This window comes from Rhododendron vialii, chromosome 12a, assembly GCF_030253575.1.
Source record: "Rhododendron vialii isolate Sample 1 chromosome 12a, ASM3025357v1".
Lineage (NCBI taxonomy): Eukaryota > Viridiplantae > Streptophyta > Magnoliopsida > Ericales > Ericaceae > Rhododendron > Rhododendron vialii.
The window spans coordinates 25,440,148-25,464,219 of record NC_080568.1 but is presented as its reverse complement, the minus strand read 5'-3'; the positions used below and the strand labels follow the sequence as shown (position 1 = coordinate 25,464,219).

At 38.6% G+C, this 24,072-nt stretch overlaps 2 protein-coding genes across 2 annotated transcripts; one reads left to right on the top strand and one right to left on the bottom strand.

Annotated features, from left to right (window-relative positions):
* Positions 1 to 244: 244 nt before the first annotated feature.
* LOC131311349 (dolichyl-diphosphooligosaccharide--protein glycosyltransferase subunit STT3B) lies at positions 245 to 11,590 on the bottom strand. Its single transcript, XM_058338766.1, has 7 exons — positions 10,722 to 11,590; positions 9,324 to 9,678; positions 7,773 to 8,309; positions 4,712 to 5,166; positions 3,966 to 4,088; positions 2,827 to 2,886; positions 245 to 662 (listed from the first exon to the last, which is right to left on the bottom strand). The coding sequence occupies exons 1-7, from the start codon at positions 11,300 to 11,302 to the stop codon at positions 533 to 535; spliced, it is 2,241 nt and encodes a 746-aa protein (XP_058194749.1). The 5' UTR covers positions 11,303 to 11,590; the 3' UTR covers positions 245 to 532.
* A 2,638-nt stretch (positions 11,591 to 14,228) lies between these two features.
* LOC131311350 (dehydrogenase/reductase SDR family member FEY-like) lies at positions 14,229 to 23,836 on the top strand. Its single transcript, XM_058338767.1, has 9 exons — positions 14,229 to 14,346; positions 14,468 to 14,798; positions 16,328 to 16,448; positions 17,401 to 17,518; positions 18,254 to 18,390; positions 19,830 to 19,931; positions 21,245 to 21,337; positions 22,317 to 22,389; positions 23,266 to 23,836. The coding sequence occupies exons 2-9, from the start codon at positions 14,497 to 14,499 to the stop codon at positions 23,529 to 23,531; spliced, it is 1,212 nt and encodes a 403-aa protein (XP_058194750.1). The 5' UTR covers positions 14,229 to 14,346; positions 14,468 to 14,496; the 3' UTR covers positions 23,532 to 23,836.
* Positions 23,837 to 24,072: the final 236 nt, after the last annotated feature.

Here is a 24,072-nt window from a genome sequence, read left to right as displayed (position 1 = left end):
AAAGCCAAGAGGTAGGCATCTCAGTGATAATAAAAGCCTGTCCACAAAAAGTGATAAATGAAAGCAGCACAAAACAAAACCCAGCTACAAGTGCTTGAAGCCGAATGCATGCTACCCGCCATACATTTATGTGCAGCCATAAACCAACAACTAATCTTGCACTTGCACACAACAGTGACCAGCTGCAGTTGACCTTAATATAGCAGGAACTAATAGAGCAATATGAACCTCGGGATGAGAACTATTTGCTAGCCGAAAAAGTAACTCTTAGTTCGATAACCGAGTCAACTACAATTCTGCTCAGCAGTGACCGCTCCCGACAACATCTTCGTCAAAGAGTTACCATGAAATTCCAAAAAAAGATTCTGGATTGTACAAGCCTTGTTTGCTAAAACCAAAAAACTCTAACAGTAAAAAACTGGTTCTATTTCAGAATGTATACAGGACTAAAAGATTTCAAAGCTCAACTTTTCGTTCATGCCCTGCAGAAAAAACGAGCCAGGATGGATGTTGGCGCTAGAGGTCATGTTACTCACCACCTATTGTTGGGTGGTTTAACTTTGTATATCCGAACTATCCAGTTAGATGTGGTGAATGCCTCTTCCAGGTATTCAAGTTTCACATCTTTATTTCCAATTTCGACCCCCCTTGCTCGATCATACCTGCCATCAACCAAACGGTTAAAGAATGCAAAACAACAGTACTACACAGGGCTATGAGGCACGGACACCTTGCAGAGCTCACTTACCAATGTAGGACACATCATTAATTAGCGGTTTCATATGTCTAAATATAAATTATTTGGACCCTATAGAAACATTCGATACTGTTCATGGGACGTGTCGCGGGTGTCAAGTGTCAACCAAAATAGCGCATTCTAGTTAAACATAAGTGCTAATTTCGTTAAAGATGTTGACCAATAGATCATTATGATTTTTTTTGTTCTGCTCATCGAAAGTCAGTAGTGTTAGTTGTAGTTAGTAATGTTTGAACCCCAGTCAAATGCAAAGGAGTACATAGTGCCTATCACAAAGCTACCACTCAACTTGTGATAGCTTATGATAGATGTTGACCGATAAAAACAGTCTTTGTAGAACACCTTCTTGCAAAAAGGTAAGAACGAATATGAAATGATGTAATGTAGCATGTAAATGAGACATCATGTTAAGATGTTTTTTTTTTTCTGTCAATTTCTATTTAAACCTCCAATGTACTAATTAAGGTACGAATAATCATTTAATGTGTCCTCCATTATTTTCAAAAACTTGCATGCTGATGTCATAGCCCTGTTGGTCCTAATTTGAGACGACATGGTAGTTTGTTCTGATCAAACGAACAGGTCTATTGAGAGAATTCTTGTGCTACACATGGGATAGCAATCATGGCCAGCCCTGAGGTATTTTGGGCCCTCAGCAAAATTATAAAATGAGGCCCTATGTATCTTTATTGAAAATTTCATAAAAAAAACCAACTTGAAAGTGATACGTAACAGGACATAGAATATGTTATGCACTACTGAAACATAAAATACGTTTTTATGGCTTTTTTCATTTGACTGCATCAATCTATAAGTTAAAAGTTGGATATAACTCATATAAGTATATTTGGCAATTTTATTTCTGTAATTGAGATCTCATAAAACAGTATTTTGAATTTTGCATAAAATTTATACCGTCAATCATAATACAAGGGTGATTTGAACAAAACAAAAAACTTAGTAAAATTTAATACAGATAAATACCCGTAAGCCATCATATCAAGTTGTTTACTAAAGATGGTATATGGAAGCATTTTCATTTAACAATTTAGGCTCCAGTTAGGGAATTTTTTTATAACCAGGCTATGTGTCAAACTTCCGACTTTTTTGAGGTGTGTCAAATAGAGGAATTGAGATTGAGAACATATATCTCAAACTACCCCAAAAGCACCCTAGTGGCAAAATTGAGCGATAGTTTTTGCAAATATGATTCATTTTTCAACTATTTGGATTCTCCCATTCAAGACCAACAGGAAAAGCAAGGGAAAAATCATGAAAGAGAAATTTACCCAATCAAAGAAATGCATTTTATTGCAAAAGAGGTAACTATAAAGTATACAGATAAGGGAAAACTGTTTGATGCTAACATTTGAGCCTGTGCCTAATGTGAAAGAATAGATGCATTTTCTGATCCTCCAACTTTCATTTTATGCATAAAAGCGGTATATATTGTGCTTACTAGAATTCGTACCTAATTGGGGCCTTAATTTTGCCCAACATTCAGACCCCTAGGCGGTGCCCTTGTGGGCTTATGCCCAGATAGCATTTGCTCCTTGACTCAACTTGTCCTTGCCCTTACCCTGCCAATAATAGGAAGTGTTGGGGCCGGTTTTGATGGGAGAGGCATTAAGACAAGCGAGTACGTGAGGGGGATAGTATATGTAACATGGACTCAGTGTGCATCTATACCAGTCGGACCAACCTATCCTTTAATTGAACTGTACACGTGCAATATCCTGTTGAGTTGCCAAATTTGTGCTTTAAAGAAATAATGCTCATCGGAAATTTGATCATACGCACGCATACAGTCATCAAGATAAGTGTCATGCATGAAGAGATAGGGCAGAGTTATCAAATTGCAGAACTAAATATAGAGACGAGGCATAGTAAGAAAATGCATTAATTAAGGGACCCGAAAACAAGTCTAGCATGAAAGGAAAAGCATTAATTTCAGCAAATTACATCTTTTCCCAGAAAAATTCAAGCATTTTACAGTTTCGGTTTCCGCACAAAAAGATGAAAGAAGCGAATAAAACTCAAGCAGAAGAAAGAGAAAACATCACACTTACCCCGAAGGTTTTCCATACTCTGTCGTCAGCTCCCCAAACCGATAGTAAGACAGCTTGTACCTGATTAGTACAGTACATGGGCATTAAGATTTTGTCTTCCCACTGGATGCACCGCTATGTAAATAAAACAAGGTAGAGATGGGACAAAAGGTGAAACTTAAATTCAAGTACACCTTCAAAGAACTCGTTTTACTTTCAAATGTTTCGTCTAAATTGTCTTCAAGACATGTTGAGATCAAATAATATATCATAAAATCATTACTACGTATTAACTATGTCATATTAAAGGACTAAATGAACCGATAAAACAAACTGAGGAGATTTAAATAGGTTAATAAAGCTGATTTCCAGGCAGTTAGGCAGCTGAATCACAGAGCTGCTAAATTGACCCAAAGCTGGGAAACAAAGCTTCAACGATCTCAGAACAAAGGGTAGCCCAAGTGGTAAGGTGCTCCCTTTACCAGGAAAAGTTCCTGGGTTCGAAACTCACCGTAGGGTCCCATTCCCTACCCCTAAGATTAGGTTAGAGTAGATACACTCCAAAAAAAAAAGATCCTATGCTTGGACACAAAGCTGCTAAATTGATTGTTTTTCTCAAGCACCTCAATTCCTTATCCTTATCAATAGCTTAGCAGCAGCAGCATGTTTTCCATTTTAAGAATTGGGGACTAAATTGTCATCACGTGTACACTTTGGGAACCATTAATATCAGTAACCTTCATGTCCTAGCAAATAGAATTTAAAAAAAAACTGCTACTACATAAAACATCTGCTCTGTTTGTGTATTATTGATATGCATTTATGTAGGTGCGTTAATTTGGAAAACCATAGTTCAAGATGCAGCACATTCATTCTACATTTGGTCCATTTACGATTACAAAGGCGGTAGAATCCAGTCTGAACAGAATGCGAATGGGAAAGAAATAAAGTCTATTAAATGCCCCATGACTCAACGACTGGTAATGTGCAAATTAATAGTATAACCTTATGGGTATATTTTGGCCAATTAAAGCGAGATGACAGGATACAGCAAGCTTCTTGATAGTCTAGCTCATAGGAAAACCAAACCACAGAACCTTTTTAAGAAATGCCTACTTAATGTAGATGTAAAGCCAACTCAGTAGTTTGGACTGACTTACATGAGACAGTTCAACATCTTTGGAGCTGCCCCTTTGTCGACACGATACTCGCCATTGACAAGATAATCCGGTTCCTTGATGACAGGAAAAACACCGCCTCCGATTCTCACCATCCACAAAAATCTACGAAAACAAGAATAGTTGAAGTGAAGGATGAAAATAGAATCAAAAGACTGGTCGAGCCTGCCAAATATGATGGCCCACAAGTAAATAGAGCAGATAAATACCTTGAATAAAACGTGGAGAACAATTTGGTGCAGTGCTAGATGCATATGAAAGCTTATTACTGGTATCTAGAAATTAATACATGGCTTGGTAGCAAAAGAACAAATTTAGTATGGTCCAGGCACCAAATTATATAGATTTCTGTGATGGTCTTTAATAAGAGATTATCCAGAAGAAGCATCAGATGAGCATCTCATATACGAATAGTCTGCAACTAACTTACACGCAAGTCAGGATCTTATTTAGTACTCTACAAAAGTTCAATTCTACAATCTGCTGTTTAAAATGAACCCATTCAAAACCCGAAGGAAAAAGGGAGACAAACACGGAGTGCACACCTAATAACTTTAGTCACCAACAAATTTAATGGAAGAGCTTTTGCATCTGGAAATAAACCTACTAAAAGTAAAACAATTCAGTCTTTCTATAACCATGCAAGGCATATGTCAACACAGAGCATATTTCCAAGGATACACAGCAATTTCTTTCACCTATGTGCTAGGCAAGAATCAAATCCTTACTTGTTAATATCATCTGAAGAATAACCAGTGACACCTCCAAATACAACTAGAACATAATCCACATCCAGTGATCTCATTATATCATATGCTTCATCTTCATAAGATGACATTGCCCTTCCAACAGTAGCGATGTGTGTATTGTTCCAGGTGTTGTTATCTACTATCACAGTTCTGTTTCCCATCGCAGTGATCTGGTACCCATAGTCCCACCAGGACATCACCTTAGCATCAGGTGGAGTATTCTGCCGAAGCCAGAAATATGCTTCACGGTAATCATCAAAAATGACCCTGTTACCATGTGCACCCCTTGCAGCTAAGACAATGGATGGAGATGAATACGCCTCTGATGTTACCCAAGTGCAATGGGTTGCATATCTACTGAGCAAGTAGAAAGCACCAACAAGCAGTGCGATAGCACCATTTCTCTGGAAAGGCATAGACTGATCGGGCAAACCCTGTTTGTCAAATATACCATCAGTACAAAAAGTTTTTACTCTATAACAGACAAACCAAAAAAAAATTTACAAAATACTAATGACAAGATAGGAACAATATAACGATATGCATATGGTACTATCAAACATTTAGGATTCAGAAATGCTACACACACATACAATCTGTGCACAGATTGTGCACAGATTTTGTTGTGGGGCCCACCACGGGTCCCACACAAATCATCCGAGCCGTTCATTAAATGTAAAATATTTTTTCAAGGGTCGCTGTAAAAAATAATCTCAGTCCGATACCTATAGATGCTCGATCCAATCGTATAACTTTTCATTATCCGAAAATCTGAATGAAAAGTTAGCTGGTTGGATGAAGACCTATAGGTATTGGATTGAGCTTATTTTTTACGGGGACCCTTGAAAAAATGTTTTACATTTAATGAACGGCTTGGATGATTTGTGTGGGACCCGTGGTGGGCCCCACAACGAAATCTGTGCACAATCTGTGCACAAAAATCTGTACCGGTAGCAGGACTCTTTAGGATTTACGCGCAGATTGTCTATTCCTATAATCACAAACGTAGAGCACCTTCCAACACTTGGAAATAGTGTATACAAAAAGATTCTACTCCTCATGCACAGTGGCAGAACTCGGAAAAAAGCTATACAAACACCAAAAAAGGAACTAAACTACACAACATGCAATTCAAATGACTGACGTAAGAAGACACGTGATCAGCATTCAGAAATTAAGAGACCATAGAATAATATGATCTGCACTCCATCAAAAGTATCTTTACTCGACACTGTGGAACTTGCACTTTTTGGGTGACTGAGGGCCTCTAAGGTCAGTCTGGGATATTAACGTAGCTGCATAGAATATGGTCATGATGCTGGAGGAAAGAGCCCACTGGCCAGGTATTGTTTTGTGTTGTGTGGATAATGGCTAGGTTCTGTCTTGGTATCTTGGACCATGGCAAGGGTCTGAGACCTAGCATGAGGACACGGGGGAAGGTCCTTAGGGCTGGTCGTCAGATAGTTGCCGGCCTATGAGGCTATAGGTTAGACCTATAAGGTCAGTATGATGGGAGAGCGTGATATATTGGGGCTGAGGCCTGTTTGAACAGGGCAAGTGGCATGCCCTCAGTGGCCGACGAGATGGAAGGCACAAAACCTATGAGGTCTATGCGCCACAGGTCAATACACGTGTGGTTTAGTGGGACCTCTGGGGCTGCATCGGTATCAGGTAGTCATAATAAGCCAAACAAAAATTGAGGCCGTCAAAACATAGGTGGTAGGTATGTGCGAAGCCCAAGGAATCATCCTTGGCTCAATGGGTCTCCTTCGCTTTCTAAGAATGGTCTGAGGTCTAGCCCTAGAAAGAGAGTTTAGCCCCTGGGATGAACCCTTGAGCTCAAGCCTCCATTCCACGATCCTTCTTTGGTCCCTAGCAACTTCGGCCCTGCTCCCACACCTAGTGTTGGCGATGACTTCGGGTATGAGTTTCCCCTCAGCGGAATCTCCAAGGTCAAGCAACTAAGTGATAAACGTTGATGACAGAGGACTCCTTAGCCAAGGACTTGAGACCATGGCTGAAGGCCATAATCATGATGTCCCCAGAGGGTTGTTCCTTAACCCACGAATTAGGCCATGCTGTTGAAATCCTTAATAGGACTTGCCCTATAGAGTGAGGCACAACCATATAGGCCTCGTGTCACCTCATGATGACGAGGCTTGCACGTGGACCTCCATTGAAGGGCTGCTCAAGACTACGTGGCCGACCGCCCATAGCTAAAGTTCAGCCAAGTGGCCATGTGCATGTGATACGTGCTGGAGCTTATTCCATATAACTACCTCATGCCAAATTATGAACTACATGAATGTATATGGTAATAGTTTAGCAAGGCCGAACTATTCAATTTTGTGGATGGGACCTAGGGGACCACTTTTTTTAACCAATGGCCAATCCTAAAAGAAGCAAACCTTAATAGATGAAATTTGATATTCCGAACTCCGGTACAGAAGGAAAGAAAAATGTCGATGAACTTCAGTATGGTAGTTTGGAGTATTTGCTCTACTTCTGTCTCAAAATAACCGAAGTGCTATTGCTTTTACTCATTAAAGTAGTGCAAAATATACATTTTTTATGGCTCCATTTGTCTTGGTTCACAGTTTACCGTGAAACAAAAGGAAGTTTAACAATGTCTGATAGATTTCCTTAGGGATCTTATCTCATCCCTTAAAGACCGACTCAACGTACCACAATTTCTCCTAATTTGACCAGCCACAAGACAAATAGAGTCAGTGCGTAGTGGGCACCAATATTTCTAGTACCATAATCCTTGTCAGAAAAAGAAGAAATAACCAAAAAAAACTAATAATAAATTGCAATGACAGTAGTCCAATGGAGGATTTAGTGACATAATACTTATCATTTCAATGCTGTTCACCATTAATACAAGAATCCAGTTGATACCCCTTCTATATGAGGATAAACTCTCCTTTGACATCATTATGCAGAAATAACATCTTCAAAAGAAAAAACAAAATAGAGCTGTCTATCACAAGGCAACGATGAAACTACTGACTTCACAGTACACAGATCTAAACATCACCTTAGAAGAAGCCTTTCCACTAGATGCTCCCTTGCCAGCACCAGAATTTGCAACCTTGCTCTTTGCCCTGACCAGCAGAGTTAAGTTCTTTACAGTGGCAGAGACTGCAATAGCACTAATAAGGCATACTGCAGGTGTAGCGACAAGAATTAACCGCACCATGACTCCAGCAAAATACATGCTCGTGAGACCATACATAACTATAAATATTGTGGCATCGGACAACCGCTTGAAGCAAAAATACAGACCCGCTGGGAAAAGGAAAAGCAAAATATGGAAATCGAACATGAATGATGACCACGCTGTTGGCTGATGCTCAGAAACAGATGCAATAATGGGAATGTGATCTTTGGCATAAGTTGGATCCAGCAGAGAGTAAAATCGACCGGTCCATGGAGAGATATATCCAGAGGCAGTGCCGACTCCCAGAGCAACAGCACCCACACCTACTGCAGTGGTTACAGTGATCCTCAGAAAGGCTTGAAACAATTTTGAATCATTAAGAAGGTACTTCACCCAGTCCAAGAAATAAAACACCTGAACAAAATATTCAAGCTTGTCAGGAGGATTGTTGCAGAAGATAGTATCATACTCGTCTGATCAGTGTAAGGGCAAGTTATTGGGAAAGCTAAATGGATACAAGAAATAAATGAAACTCAATAAAATTGGGGATGAGGCAAATGCTGTAAGAATAAAGTAAAAACAATAAAAGTTCAAAAGATCCAAAACAACAGTGGAAATAAGAAATGAATTCATTAAAGGGGACAATCTTCTAGCACTAACTCAATGGTGGGAATTAAATGCAAACAAATATGTGATACATTCACACCTACCCCTAAGTGTCTACAAAAACATCCACGTAGACACGAAAAATAAAGGCGATTTTCCATAAGATCAGTCACTGATTTCATGGCAGTTGATCTTGCACTTCATACTAGTGAGACTAAAAGGGGCCATAGCCCCCATGGCTTCAGAAATTCCACTGTCTAGAATGCACTACAAGGCAAAATTATGAAGTGTTTCTCTTGCTTGGCTCCCTCGCTTTCAAATGTCTGACTTTCCACTAGCTACGGAAAATCAAATTTGTACAAAACCACACAATACGAGGAAAGATTGTTCGAGCAAACCATTTGATTTTACAATGGACTAGAATCCCAATATTGTTCGCGACTAAAACGATAAAAACATAAGATTTTGTCCATGGTTGGTTTTTTCATTGTTTCTACTCTTTTCATTTTTGTGCTGTTGTGAGTTGAATGTTTCTATTTGACAAAAAATCAAAGTTTGAGTAAGATGGGCTGATGTAGAGAAAATTGTGAAGAGGAGCAATGGCAACCAAGCCAGAGCAGTAGTTTTCCTCAAGTTTAATGCATTGTGTCTCCGTCAGGTCACGTGTTCACAGAGTATTATTGCCATAATAACTTAAAACCAATTAAAACTCAGCCCAAACTGCATACAATCGGAACCCACCCCAGTGACTGGAGTTCCCTGAGTGGGGGACTCAAGGAGTCTACACACAGACTGAACAAATCAGCAAAAGAAAATGAATACCTGCATCAAGAAAAACACGCCCATAGCTGCCATATGTTCACCAGATTGCACATGCTGGAAACCCACAAATCGAATTTGCATCGCAAGCAGCATTCCCAACACATACATGCAATTATACGCGACGTACAACCTCATGGAGTACCTCCCAGTGATCAAAAGAACCAACACATAGAGTGGAAGAAGATTAATGATGAATACATAACCACCCCACGCCGAAACCATATAGAAGTAGCCAAATGCTGATCCCAAAGCCCAAGCAAGTGAGCCGGTATTGACGGCCTTAACAAACAGGTAGAAAGTGAGCAGCAAAGCGAAAATGGCAACACCTTCGTTATCGTAAGAGCCGGCCACAGACCTGGAGATGTTTTTCTCTGATAAGTAATGAATCTATTGAAAAGGTATCAAGGGATGCCACCCGTATACAAATTAGAGCAAAGAACAAAAGGCTGAAAAGCTGACCATACCAAAAAGAGACCCAACAATAAATAGAACCTACACTCCTCTCTTAGAGCACCTCCAACCAACCCTTCATTTCTTCAACACCATTCTTCAAATCTTCAAAATGAAGATTTCGCGCTGTCCAACCATACTTCATTTCCATTATTCAATATGAAGAATCAACTTTGATTCTTCGTATATGGAGGAACATCAGTTTCCAATCCAATTTGTCCTTTAATGTACGCATAACTTGTGATTTTATAATTTGATTTTTGTAAAATTCGCGCCATTAGAAATGCATTAAAAATATCTTCAAAAGGAGGTGGAATATATTTAGATAATATTTTAAAACGTAAAAACTTAAATTCTAGATGGAAAGTTCAATTTTGACGAGAAACGAACAAATTTTTGAAAAGTAGAGATGAAAATGAAGAATTGTGGCTCGAGTGTGTATAAATAGTAATGTTAAAAGAACACTGATTCTTCAAAATGAAGAATTGGGCTGGAGATGCTCTAAACACCGAAATTATCTAAATATGTCAAGCAACCTCTCGACTCCCAACTAAACAAACTAAGACCTATTTTGGCTAAATAATCCTCCGGGAATATTTCTTTGCCTTTATTCATAATTTTTTTGCATTTGTTACTTTTGTGTTTTGTGGATTATTGGTTTGCCTCAACAAAAAAGTAATCTAGAAAGTAGTAAATTATGTTCAAGACTATAACTTTTTTTAATAAAGACATAAAAATCACTGTTTTTTGGATTATTTTTAGCTTTATTCAAAAAATAATTAGTCCTCAATATAATTTTTTACTTTTCTTTTTCGATTCCTATCACTGACACGAACAAATAATCCACAAAAATTGGCGCAAAACTCAAGTATGCAAAAAAAAAAAAAAAAGGGGTCATTTTGAATTATTCGGCCAAAACAGGCCTAAAAAAAAGGAAAAAACACAGACCTGGAGATGTAACCCGGGCAAATGGCGATGAGCGCGGCGGCGACCAGCCCGGCCCCGGAATCCCACAGCTCTTTCCCAAAGAAATACGCAACGATAGTCGTATTCGACGCGAAGAAAGGCGCCGTCAATACACAAACCTCACGTATATGAACAGCGAAACGGAGAAACCTTAAGGTCCAGTAGATGAGGGCGGCGGTGAGCATCAGCCCGGGGTAAAGCGTCCCGCCCACGATCCGACCCAAGGGGTACCAGCTCTCGTAGTCGAACCAGTTCCAGAACTCGTAGAATCCCTTCTCGGTGAGGAAGAGCGTGGTGCGGTAGTTGAAGTAAGGGTCGAACTCGTGGATCATGCTCTCGTAGCGGAGGACGCTGAAGAGGCGGGTGACGAAGGCCAGGACGTAGACCAGGCCCAGGAGGCTCACCCGGATCAGGAGCTCCTGCTGCTTCGTCTTGAGCTTCAGGGATTTCAAGTGGTCGGAGAGCAGCGAGAGGAGGGTGGGCGAGGCTGGTAGCAGATCTGGCTTGGCGGTGGCGGCGGGTGATTTGGCGGGGCCGTTGGCGGCCTCCGTTTTGCCCCCCATATCTGATGGATGGATGGACGGATTGGTGGTCCTAGATCGGTAATCGACTGATCAGCGAAGTGTTGAGGATTGCTGCTGGACTAGAAGTGGGGTGGATTCGCCATTGATGAATTTCTAGAGAGAGAATTAAGGCTCTCCAGCAGCGCCGTTTGGAACGGAGGTTTTTGGTTTAGGGTGAAGACGACGGTGGGGGTGGGGGATATTCAATTGGATTACTGGATCAAGATCGCGAGCGTGACGCGAAATGAGACTATCTCACTCCCTCGCACAGTCTCAGTGTGTTTTTCATTTATGGCTTATGGAAAAAAAATGAAAGAAGAGGAAAATAGGAGCAAAAATTTATTATTCATAAAATTTAAAATTATATTTTCTACTTTTTTTTCTTAATAACCAAACATTAGGGGCGAATTTTTTTAGTTTTCTTTTCCTTTTCTAAAGTTCTAAACAGAGCCTAATTGTTTTTGATTAAAAAGTTAAGGCGTTGTTTGGAACTTAAGGAAAATAAAGGAAAGGAAAAGAAAATGGGAGGAAAAATTTATTATTCATTGAACTTGAAATTTTAATTTTCATCTCTCTTTTTATTTTAACCAAACTATGGAAGGGAAAAATTCTCAATTTTCCTTTCTTGTCCATAAGTTCCAAACAGAGCCTAAGTTGATTTTTTTTTGGTCTTTATTTAAAAACATTCCCATTTTTAAAATTTTACGTCAAATCTTTTTGTGACGTATTGATTCGTCTCGTTGAGAGAAATCGAAAAAGTATAAAATTTTAATCAAAACTCTTTTTTTTTTGAATAAAGGCAAAAAAAGACGAAAAAATAATTACTGTGTTTGGTTTGGTATTTGAAATTTTTTTTGAAAAATAGTAGCGGTAATAAATAGAGAGAAATATAGAGAGAAATGTTGGAAGTAGAGGGAATCAATGAGGAATTTTTTGAAAAATGCTTTTTGAAAAAGGAAGAGAACACAGTGTCATCTTAACTTTTTACAATATGCGAATTTGAACCATTGATTGCAAAAAGGGTCTACGATGCCCAAGCCCCTTGTTTGGAAGTTGTAAAAAGAAGAGATGAGAGGAAAAAATATTTTTAAGAGAAAATTTGAGAAAAAAAAAGATGAAGTTTTTACTGTACGTAATACTCAATTTTATCATTTTCTCTCAAACCAAACAAAATAATGAATTTTTTAAAAACTTTTCTTTCTTTTCCTTCGCGTTATTATCATCCACAGAACAAATATGGTTAGGGGAATGCTAGATACAAAGAAAACTTACCTCAAAAGTACCCCGAAAACAGCAATCAATGGTTGAGAATCACTTTGATGATTGTATCACACGCATCAAAGTGAATCTCAACCATTAGTTGATCTTTTCGGGGTAGCTTTGGGGTAAATTTTCTTTGTCCATAGCATTTCTGATATGGTTAATAGGACGTTACTAAACACTAACTTGAAAATATAGGAGTATTTGTTAAAACTTAACCATTCATTTCTGTCATGCCAAATACATATTATTCGATTATCTTAATTTTTAGTTAACCATGAATGCATCGAGAGCTCCAAAATTAATGGCTCATATTATCTACAGTAATAAAATGGATGTGGGTTCATTTATTTAAGTCTTTTTTGCTTGTTTTTAGCTTTTTCGAACAAATTTGTGTTTTTATTTTAATTTTTTACTATCTCAATTCCTCTTTCGGCTTGTTTTTTGTTTTATTTTTTTGAAATTTTTTTAGTATGATAATTATTTTTTTCTTTTTTAATTTCTCTCGTTGAGACAAATTTATAATTCACGAAAAATTGACACAAACTAACAGATAGAGAAAAAAATTATGTAAAAACAAAAAGATAATCTTTTGATGTAAAACTCACCCTAGCGATATGTGGCTCCCTTCACGTTGGCCCTCTGTCCATGTTGTAGGTTTGTTTTGGGATGCATAATAAAAGTCTATCCATATAAAAATATCGTCTACCACTTATTTTGGAATAATTAAAAAAAGTATGTTTTACTAATTGGATAATATATTTTGATAAGAAATTAGTAGTAGAATCAAAATATATTAGTAGCATTTTGTTTTTGCTCATTGGAATAATCATTTGGACAAATTTATACTTTTAAATCGGGAAATTTGATTATTGAGTTTTTTATAGGTAATTTTAGGAGACGCCCATTCGGACTATGGGTTGCACCTGTGTAGACCGCCTAACTTTGATATTGTTTTGCGTTCATTTTGATGATCCGATTCGTTCACATTGCAAAGGTTGTTAAGTAATAATATCATATAATCAAACGAGGTCAGAGTGGCCGGATTGCACAATGCAATCCGCACCGGGGAAAAAGGCTAAAAACCGGTTCATTATTCCAAGACATGGCTTCTTTGCCGTTTGGGGGTGATACTGTAGGGGTGCAGTTCACCCTTTGCATCCTGATATCAATAATGATTTCATGATCTAGTTTATTATTTAGATCTCATTGAGAAAAATATATAAATAAATCTTAATCAGACGTTTCTAAATACCTCGTCCGAGCGCATGAACATGTGTAGAATTGAGTTTCTTGGGTTCCGATTCAGTGGGCACAAAATCAGTTTACCAATTAAAATTTGTACAGATGATGTAAATACACACTCCTTAAAAAGTATACCATATGCACTTATTTTATAATTTATTCATAATATTTTAATGTGTTTCGTAACTTTTGTCCTAGAGTTCGTAACTTTTCAGCAGTATAATTTGTAACATTTTCATTATGATTCATAATATTTTGATGTATCTCGCAACTTTTTTACGATTGGTAATTTTTTAGCAATACGATTTGTAATATTTTTTCTATAATTCATAACATTTTTAAAAGTGCATATAATGCACGCCTAAATAAGAAATGGTGTATTATAGTCTTTCCCAGTAATTAGAGATATTCGATTAAAGTAATTATTGGTCAACCATGTCATATCAGTTGCCTTAAAGCAAGAATCTGCCTTGGTTTAAGAGATTCGTCTCTCTAATGACAGTGAGATTCGCCTGTTTTTTTCAAACAATAGTAGCAAAGTGAGGATTTCCAGAGATCTTCTTAAAAATAAATAATTTATTATATATTTTTAAATTTCAATAAGTTTATAATTTTGAGTTTCAAATTGTTTTGCGTTCTGTGTTCTGTGTGAGTGTTCAGGAGATCTATGTTAGCTTCAAATTGAACACATGAAGGAGGGGGAGAAAATACCAGTACTAGAGAGAGAGAGGGGGAAAAAGGGAATGGCTTCGTCATCAGCGGCTTCGGGAGATGGAGACAGAGAAGAGACTGTATCGTTGAAGAAGAAGAAGAAAGATGGGTTGGGGTGGATCGAATGGCTAAGGGGTTTGTTGTCCGTAGTATACGAGGTTCTGTTCCAGAGGATCATGGCCAGCCACTTGCAGAACCCAATGCCTCTGCCGCCTCTCCCCGACATCACCTCCTGCATCGTCACCGGATCCACCAGCGGTATCGGCCGTGAAATCGCCAGGTTCCCACTTTGCACTTAGAAATATAGCCACGCCAATGATCGGTGCCGCTCAACTTGTTTAATGGATTCCTGTAAAAAATCAGCTCGGTCAGAAATCGATAAACGCTTTGATTCTTTGCTCAATTTTCTGTCTTACAGGGATCCTTGAAAATCCATTTTAAATAAATTGAGTGGCTCCGACAATTTGTGTGGTCTGCGAGATGGTCCCACACAACGCAGTGTATTTGGTGTATACCAAATGGTGTACCCATAGTTTTATTGTTACTTTTATAATGTTTTTCTTGTTTGGATTTAGCGGTACAGGTTGGTGTTATTTAATTTTCGATGTCTCTATTTGAAGGGAGAGTTGAATTGGGTTGAATTCTGGAAAAGGTAGGATTAGAGTGGTTTAGTGAGAAATGGTGAGAAAATGTACCAAAAGTTATATTCTTTGATTTGGAGCCGGCCCTGACATTTCGGGGGCCTAATGCGAAGATTAAAGATGGCCCCCGCTGAACTTGGTCCTCCTGTGAAGCCCGGCTGTGGTCCACTAGCCCTTGGTGGGGCGGTAGTTGCTATGGCTCTTTGGTCTCTTCCGGGACCCACTGCGGGTCTGGAGTCCCTATGTCATGTCCAATGGAGGGTTGCTATGCCTGGTCGCCCTCTCATCCTCCTTTTCTTTCTTTCTTTTTTGATCAGTGCTCCCTTTTTCATTAGCCAAAAAACAAAAAGATGGGCCCCCTTGCTGTTGGACTATTATATGGAGTACCAAAGTAGGAGGGCCCCCAACATTTGTAAATTTGTGGGGGCTCAAAGTGGCCGCATCTCGACTCGCTCTGCTTTGATCAGTTACTTCCCTTTTCTCATTTTGGGAGATTTGGTGAGAGTCGTGAGACCTTTGTCACCATCCATAGACACTGTTACTCAGGAAGGGAGACGAGAAAAATGGGACAGAAGCAGAGAGGAAGAGCACTTGATGCTGAGTACGCCGCCATGAGGCAATTGTTATAGTTTTCTAGACGCCATTGCAATTTGCAAATAGAAGGATGTGGAAATCAAGAAGGCTGTTTCACGGGTAAAGCGTGAGGTTGTTTCACTGGGGAATAAGTGTGAGGTGGGCGAAGTAGAATAGAATTTTTAGAATGTTGTACTGTGGGCGAATGCATGCAGTAAGAGGTTGAATATCTATTAGCTAAATGCAGGGTTCAGTATCTTAGGCATAGAATGCAGGGATATTGAACTAAGGTGCAACAATGGAAGATCATTTGTGAGTTGAGCTAAAGGTGAGACCGTGAGAGTTGTACTTGAAATCTATGAGGTACCATCAGTAGTCGAAGTAGTTCAGAGAACACTGTTTAACATATGCCCTTTGGCCGCACTAAGATATATGGCATCGATACCTATGCTACCTCGTTATTTGTTTATAGTTTTTATTTGTAATGAGAATCCTTGGACATGATCTTGCTGTCTCTCAGTTGAAAAAGCATAAGGTGTATCGCATGATTCTTTTTCTAACATATATACTGTTTGGCTTCAATTTGGTTGTATAGGCAATTGGCAGAATCAGGCGCTCATGTTATTATGGCAGTGAGAAATCCAAAAGCAGCTCATGAGTTGATCCAGAAGTGGCAGGAGGAATGGTCTGGAATGGGACTTCCTCTTAATATTGAGGTACGTTATACAGCCAATACATTCATCTGAAGGAAAATATTAAGTTCTGGTAGAATCCTAAAACGATAAAAACTGGAAGCATTCATATGTCCCTTTTACAGATCAGTTTCTCCACTGATTTGCATTTCCAGAGATTGTTTTTAATGTAGTGCGGATTTTACTTAACTAGAGGTCATGATTGGAGCTTTGACAAGTGCTATCTGCTCCGAGCTCACTGACACCTAAAACGATAAAAACTGGAAGCATTCATATGTCCCTTTTACAGATCAGTTTCTCCACTGATTTGCATTTCCAGAGATTGTTTTTAATGTAGTGCGGATTTTACTTAACTAGAGGTCATGATTGGAGCTTTGACAAGTGCTATCTGCTCCGAGCTCACTGACACTCACTCGGTTACAGAAATCCACCTCTCCGTAGAGAGAGGTGCGGGGTGGGGATGGGTGGAGGAGGTTAATTGCTTCTTTGGCTAAAAGATGATGACTTTACTATGGATGTAAATTAGTGAATGTCTTTGTGGCATTCTACTAACCACAATCAGTCTGATCTACGGCCTAGACGTCAATCCAATTCCAATAAAAAGGCTTTGCCCTCAAAGTTGTGAATCTTGTGATAGGTTGTGGATTGACTTCTTACTTGTAGACTACATAACATAAATACTAAATAACGTGAAAGACAGTGGACACCTTTTGAACCCATCAAAGAGCGTAAAACTCCTACTGAAGAGTACAAACTATAAAGAATGAGAGATTTTTCCTCAAGGAAAAATGGCTGTATGATGGATAATTCAAAGAGATGGTCAAGTAGATCCAATCATGATAAAGAGTCTTCACAGGGCCAGACAGATAATTACGCATGTGCTACTGATGTAAACTCAAACTGTTCATGAATGATTCCTTATATCTGGGGCTCAGCAGGAATACTGCTAATTTACTCAAAATTGTGACTTCATAAGGTGATGGAAGTTGATCTTCTCTCCTTGGATTCTGTCGTGAAATTTGCTGAAGCATGGAATGCACGTTCAGCACCTTTGCATGCTCTCATCAATAATGCTGGGATATTTGCCATTGGAGGTCAGTACAATAAGTACAAGATTCCTTAGAACTTGGATGCGTGTAGTACTGAAACTTGAGCCACATGGTTTGGTATCATGTGAAGTCATCTCTTACTTTTGTAGAGCTTATATAGGTAAGATCTCAAGAATAGCCCAAATACCTAATGGACCTTAAATAGCTCGTTGGATGACACGTACCTGGAAAAACAATCATCATGAAGTGAGATGTCTGACAAAAGTTTGTTGATGTGGGTACTGTGGGCCCTTTTAGGCAAGGGGGAGGGACTAAAATACAAATGGGATCACTTGACCCAATAAATTCAAAATTTACTGGAGTATTAAGTAATTTGTGGATGGATTTTATTATTTTGACCTTACAAAAATACCAAAATTGCCCCAAGCTCAAGACCTCAAATAGTCTGATTTAGTTTTTGAATAGGGGTTTTGACCCTACTACCCAAATTTCTAGGTCCACCCTTGCTTCGAGGTAACTATCAGGATTACATGATTTTTAAAAATATTTTCTTTGCCCATTTGATGATTGCGGAATTAATGCTTAATATTACTGGATTTCTTTTGAGTTATTGTATCACAACTTTTGTTCGTTAATGGTCTTTTTCGACACAATCTGTGCTATCCCGTTGGTTAAATACATTTTTCCCTCTATTTCGTAGCCTTCCAAGGACATGCAAACGGGTTTTTTTAACCACCTAATTTGTCCTTAATTGACCTGAATTTTTTCTCCTTTGTTTAGAACCACAGAGATTCTCAAAGGATGGATACGAAGAACACATGCAAGTGAATCATCTTGCCCCAGCACTGCTTTCAATTTTACTTTTGCCATCCCTTATCAGAGGTTCTCCAAGCCGGATTGTTAATGTGAATTCCATTGTAAGTCCAATGCCTTGGTATGCATCTGCATACATATATGCATGCATGTGTGTGTGTGTCTATATATATACATATATCTATATACACACACACACACACTCGGGATCCAATGAGGGATCCCGCACGGGCTTACCGTGCAGGACTCCCCTTTCCCGATCGAATTGCGACGATCCGAACCGCTCAAAGTGTGCAAAACGTGATTTTAAGGGTACCCGCGAGAAATCGGCAAAAAAAATGATCGGGAAGGGCTTGATCCGAACAGTTTTTTACTGAACCGTTCAATAAAAAACTGTTCGGATGAAGCCTTTCCCGATCATTTTTTTTGCTGATTTCTCGCGGGTACCCTTGAAATCACGTTATGATCACTTTGAGCGGCTCGGATCGTCGTAATTCGATCGGGAAAGGGGAGTCCTGCACTGTAAGGCCGTGCGGGATCCCTTAGGAGATCCAGAGGACACCCAAAAAAACACCTCATAGTTCCCGATCAAATTTTGATGATCCAAGCCGCTCAATATGATCAGAACGCGATTTAAGGATACCTGTTAGAAATCAGCAAAAAAAATGACCGGAAAGGGCTTGATCTGAACAGTTTCGAATAGTTTTTTTTTTTGAACGGTTCAAATAAAAACTGCTCAAATCAAAGCCTTTTCCGGTCATTTTTTTTGCTAATTTCTCGCGGGCACCCTTAAAATCACATTCTGCACACATTGAATGGTTCGGATCATAAAAATTCGATCGGGAACTATGAGATTGAGATTTTGCCATTTTGGGTGTTTTTTTAGGTGTTTTTTTGGGTGTCCCTTGAACCGCCCCGATATACGCATATATATATATATATATATATATATATATATATATATATATATATATATATCGTTTTCTGTTTATTATGTAAGTTTGGCTATCTTCAAATATATTTCCATTCTCAAATTTTGGTTGTGTGGTTCTTGAAACTTAGACAACTCCCATGTCCCTGTCAGTTCTAGACACATGCATTTCGAGAAAACAGTATTGCCCTAGTGATATATTGTCGTGATAAACATACCAAACATGGTACATATTTGTTTTACAGTAGTGTATTTTGCAATCCCTGAAGTTTTCCTATTATATCTTCAGTATTTCCTCACAAGAAGACACTTAAATACATTACAAACTATAAACCAGAGAAGTCATATTTCTCATAGAAACTTTTCGATTATTATGTTCGAGCATAATATATTGAATATTATTTGGCAAGTAAAACTTTGTATAAACAATTGAATGTTTTATGCGTATCTTGAGTGATTCCCCCACAATCCTATCATGTACTAATATGATGCTAAATGATCAGGAAAAATGTATGAATAGAGGTTGAAATTTTCATTTAACCTTGCATTGTAGTATTTACTTTATTGTCTTACTTGAATGAGAGCAGTCTGTCCATTTTCTTTTTGGTGTAGATGCACCATCTTGGATTTGTTGATACAGAAGATATGAATTTTGTCTCTAAGAAGAGAAGATATACAAGTACATCGGGATACTCAAGCAGCAAATTGGCACAGGTACAATTTATTCTTCTATGGTACAGTACCTGAAGGTCCTGAACAGGGTTTTTCATTTTTATGTTTCATCTCATTTTACTGGTTTTGGGGCCATTTACTTCCGAGATAGATAATAAATGACCTTCATCTGCTGGCCTTTGTACATGCGATTCCTTTGTTTTGGCATTCATGCTCGATGATTGAAAAACACATTATGCCTGTGTTTTCCTCGAATGGCAAAGATTATATGGATTGGAGTGCCATCTTCTCTTTCTTTTCCCATCTATATATAAATTCATTTCTTGTCAACTATTTTTGTTAGGATCCAGAGGGCTGGCTGGATGTACCGGCATTCCTTTATCCTTGATATCATTTGAGGCAGTAACTAGCCAATAATCGCTGTCTCGGTCATTAGTTGTATGTTCGATCGCTTTGACCTTAACAACTTCAAATCTCAAGTCTTAACCTTGTGCTGGTAGCCTGACACCAACATCATTAAATTGTTTCCATCTTTTTCTTCTTTGTCCTGTTTTTTTTCCCCTCAACGACAAGAAACTCACCTTCTTGATAGTGTGTCAGTGTGCCTCCTCGGCTCCTCCACTTGATGTCATCAGAGAAACAATGCAGAAGGGGGAGTTAGAAAGGAGAAAAAACAGAGGACGTGGTTAAGTTACCAATTGTGAAGCTGTTAGGAAATGGGTCCAACAATGTATATCAAACTATCTAACACCCTCCCTCGCATGCAACCCACATGGAGATGCATATAGTCATACATACTGCGACAATTCCTTTTGATGCCTAATATGGGTTGAAATACTGATAATTCCTTTTGATGCCTTACGCATTGCCCTTGCCAAGTGCTTGAGTGTTCTATGGGATCAGCTATGGGCCTACACGGCGTACACACATTCGATTGTGCCTTCGCACTCGTGGCGATGACTACAGAGTACAATACAGTTAACTTCTAGAGAATGGATGTATTTTTATCCTTTTACTAAGTAAGCCTTTGACTCTCCTTTTTAGTGGCATTGCCAAAGCGGTTGAGTAATTCTTTCAGAACGGGCCTGGCTGTCACCCCTGGGATGGGAATCGCTCAGCCTAGGGACCATACTAGAAAGAGAAACAGAAGAGGGCCTTCAAAAAGAGCAGTGGCGTGACTCTATGGATCTTTTATACTTCTAATTTTAAGCCAATCTCTTTTCTCCTTTTCCTTTCTCTGTTGTGTTTTACCATATTATCATGTGTGTTTTGGGGGGTGTTCAAGAAGATAAATTAGATTTCCTTACGGTGGTGAACGTCTGAGGTGGGAACCTAGGGTGGCATTTGAATTGCAGGTGATGTTCAGCAGTATTCTCCATAAGCGGTTGCCTGCTGAAGCTGGCATAAGTGTACTTTGTGTATCTCCTGGAATTGTCCAAACCGGTGTTGTAAGTTCCTTGAACTACTTCAACTTCTCTCATCAAAAGCTGTCTTATATATCTATATAATAAGGGATATATCTATATTTAATAGTATAGTTTGTGTCTGCATATACTTCTGCACAGGCTTGTATTTCCACAAGGAAGGAAGTACACACCCATGAAACAGTGAAATAGGCTTGACTAGTGCAACCAGAATAATGCTGCAGATCTTATGTGCAGATTTTGAACTTATTGACTGGGGGCTGTTATTTAATGTAGGCCAGCTCAAATTGTCTGCATTGTGACAATAGTATCATCAATATTAGGCTTTTCAGAAGCGGGCTTAATATGGTACATGGCAAAGTGGCTCACTTATGGTAGACCTAATAAGTGAACTGTTGGTAATTGGCTGTGCCTGGAATTCAGGGGTCTCAGTTTTTAGAGACAGTTTCCCGGTTTGCTTATATACTATGTTTATGCTCTTGAAATATGGCAATCATGTGTTATTAGCCTTCCTATAATAATGGTTGTCAAACTTCTCCCTTTCAATCGTTTGATGCTTTATACAATCACTGTTCTTTTCTAAATTTGGACATGCCAGATCTTTTGTAGAGTTTGATAAAACTAAGCTGTAGAGGATGTCAATGGGTTGAAAAATCTGAAGGATTTAGTGAATTTGATTTTGACACCAAGGATGCAACAAACCAACCATCTTTAGAGATAATTATCAAATCTGGTCTTTAAGGATCCTATTGACTGGTTTAGTGCATCTTTCTTTTTTGATAAAGGTGATTCATGTAGAATTAAAAGCATCCTAATAGCATTCTGATGAGTCTAACTTGGCTTCAGTACTCAGATTATGCATACCATTCTATAATGAATGCTTCCACATTTGAAATACAAATATTTATTTTGCTACACCATTTACTTCATGTCAAATCAGACATTGATTTGCTTTGATTGATACACAGTTTATGCTAACCCGTAGTTACTTTTTTAAATGCAGACAAGGGATCTTCCCAAAATTGTTGACGCTGCTTATCAGCTAGTACCGTACTTTATCTTTAATGCTCAAGAAGGTGAGTGTTGTGAGCGCTGGTCATTTTTTGTTTGTTTTGTTACTGCAAATTGTGTTATGCACATTTGTCTATCCTTTGAGAAGTTGCTTCAGTGTCTACGACAAAGGAATCGTTTTTAAAAAGATTGTATCAACTTCTAAAGGGATGCTAATGAACTATTCATTCGAGTATTTGTTGTGTTTCCTATTTACTGAGTATTATTTTACTTTGTTTTCTGGGTAAAAGATCTGAAACCTGGGAGCTCCACCCTCCCTTTTGGATACTGTTCCAACATCAGTATCCTACTGCAACATTACACCACCTGATTCCTGAAGGCTTTACTGCTTTGGTTCCTTAAAACTGTTAAACCTGCTGCCGGAAACTTGGTCTATGTCTATTGTTGCAAGTCTGTCAAGAGAGTCAACCAAACGGTGTGAATCCTACTATTTTCAATGGCAACACATTTTGGAAGGAATTTATATCAAGAAACTTGGTAGCTTTTGTGTTATGGTGTGGAGAACAGTAAGTCTGCAAGCCAATAAAGCCCCTCAGCGAACTTGAGCTGATGTCTAGCATGTTTTGATTAATTTAGGTGTACATGAAAATGACTTAGCAAGTGATCAGAGTCTGTGTTACTGACGACGTTAAATACTGTGGTAGCAGTTTGTGGCTTTGTGCTGACACGTAGTAGGGTATAACTGTAAGAACTTGTTTAGTTTTTAATCAACATTCCTTCTTCCTTTTTCCTTTATCAGACACTTGAATGCCCTTGAAAATATATAGTGAGATGATCAATTATTTGGCTGCTGATCTTGAGATAAGAATTGTGAAACCATGAGTTTTGTGCAAACTGATTGGCTTCTTAGGGTGGTTATTGTGGTGGTGCATGCACTGCAGGTTCTCGAAGCGCACTATTTGCTGCAACTGATCCTCAGGTTCCAGAGTATTGTGAGATGTTGAAAGCGGATGAGTGGCCCGTCTGTGCTTTCATATCTCAAGATTGCAGACCGACAAATGCTTCTGAAGAAGCACACAATGTCCAAACTTCTCAAAAAGTTTGGGAGAAGACACTAGAGATGGTTGGCCTTCCCTCGGAAGCAGTGGAGAGGCTGATACAAGGGGAACAAGTTGAATGCAGATATGGCAAGGCTGATCAACAGTAGATATTTCTTCTTCTTATTTTCTCTCTCTCAAACTTGACGCAGCTGGTAATATGAAAATGATTTCTGGCGACTACATTCTTGCCCCCCAGGCCGAGCTAAACCATGCGGTGGCGATTCTCACTGTTTTGCTATGTATTACTTATGATGGTTTTGTCCTCATTTTCATTCTTCTTTTATGAAATTCTGAGCTGAATTTTTTCCACTTGACTTCGTCTATTCCTCTGTATCTGTATGAAGGTTTTGCCAACAATTAATGGGAAACACGCCTTCGGTGGTTGATGACGGCAATCGCATTCATCGTGTAATTGGCTGTATCTTCATTGTGCCCACCCATAGCTCAATTGATATTTTTCATTTTAACACATGAAAAGGGAGCTTGATCCCGAATTGAACGGCGAAATGTCAGACCCTACATCCTTCATATTTATCTATCTAATTATTATTTTTAAATATAATAATAATAATGTGATAATTATCCTTCCTTTTTCTTATCCTTTTAAGAAGACAATTATACAAAGAAAGTATTATTTCATCAAGCGGT

What these genes read in the sequence shown, in the direction of transcription:
- LOC131311350 (XM_058338767.1), top strand. Translation starts at nt 14,497, where the DNA reads ATGAAGGAGGGGGAGAAAATACCAGTACTAGAGAGAGAGAGGGGGAAA. An exon ending in GACTTCCTCTTAATATTGAG is followed by an intron (nt 16,449 to 17,400) that starts GTACGTTATACA and finishes TGACTTCATAAG; the next exon opens with GTGATGGAAGTTGATCTTCT. An exon ending in GAATTGTCCAAACCGGTGTT is followed by an intron (nt 21,338 to 22,316) that starts GTAAGTTCCTTG and finishes TTTTAAATGCAG; the next exon opens with ACAAGGGATCTTCCCAAAAT.
- LOC131311349 (XM_058338766.1), bottom strand. Translation starts at nt 11,302, where the DNA reads ATGGGGGGCAAAACGGAGGCCGCCAACGGCCCCGCCAAATCACCCGCC. An exon ending in TGCCCGGGTTACATCTCCAG is followed by an intron (nt 9,679 to 10,721) that starts GTCTGTGTTTTT and finishes AAACATCTCCAG; the next exon opens with GTCTGTGGCCGGCTCTTACG. An exon ending in TCTTCAGATGATATTAACAA is followed by an intron (nt 4,089 to 4,711) that starts GTAAGGATTTGA and finishes TTGTTTTCGTAG; the next exon opens with ATTTTTGTGGATGGTGAGAA.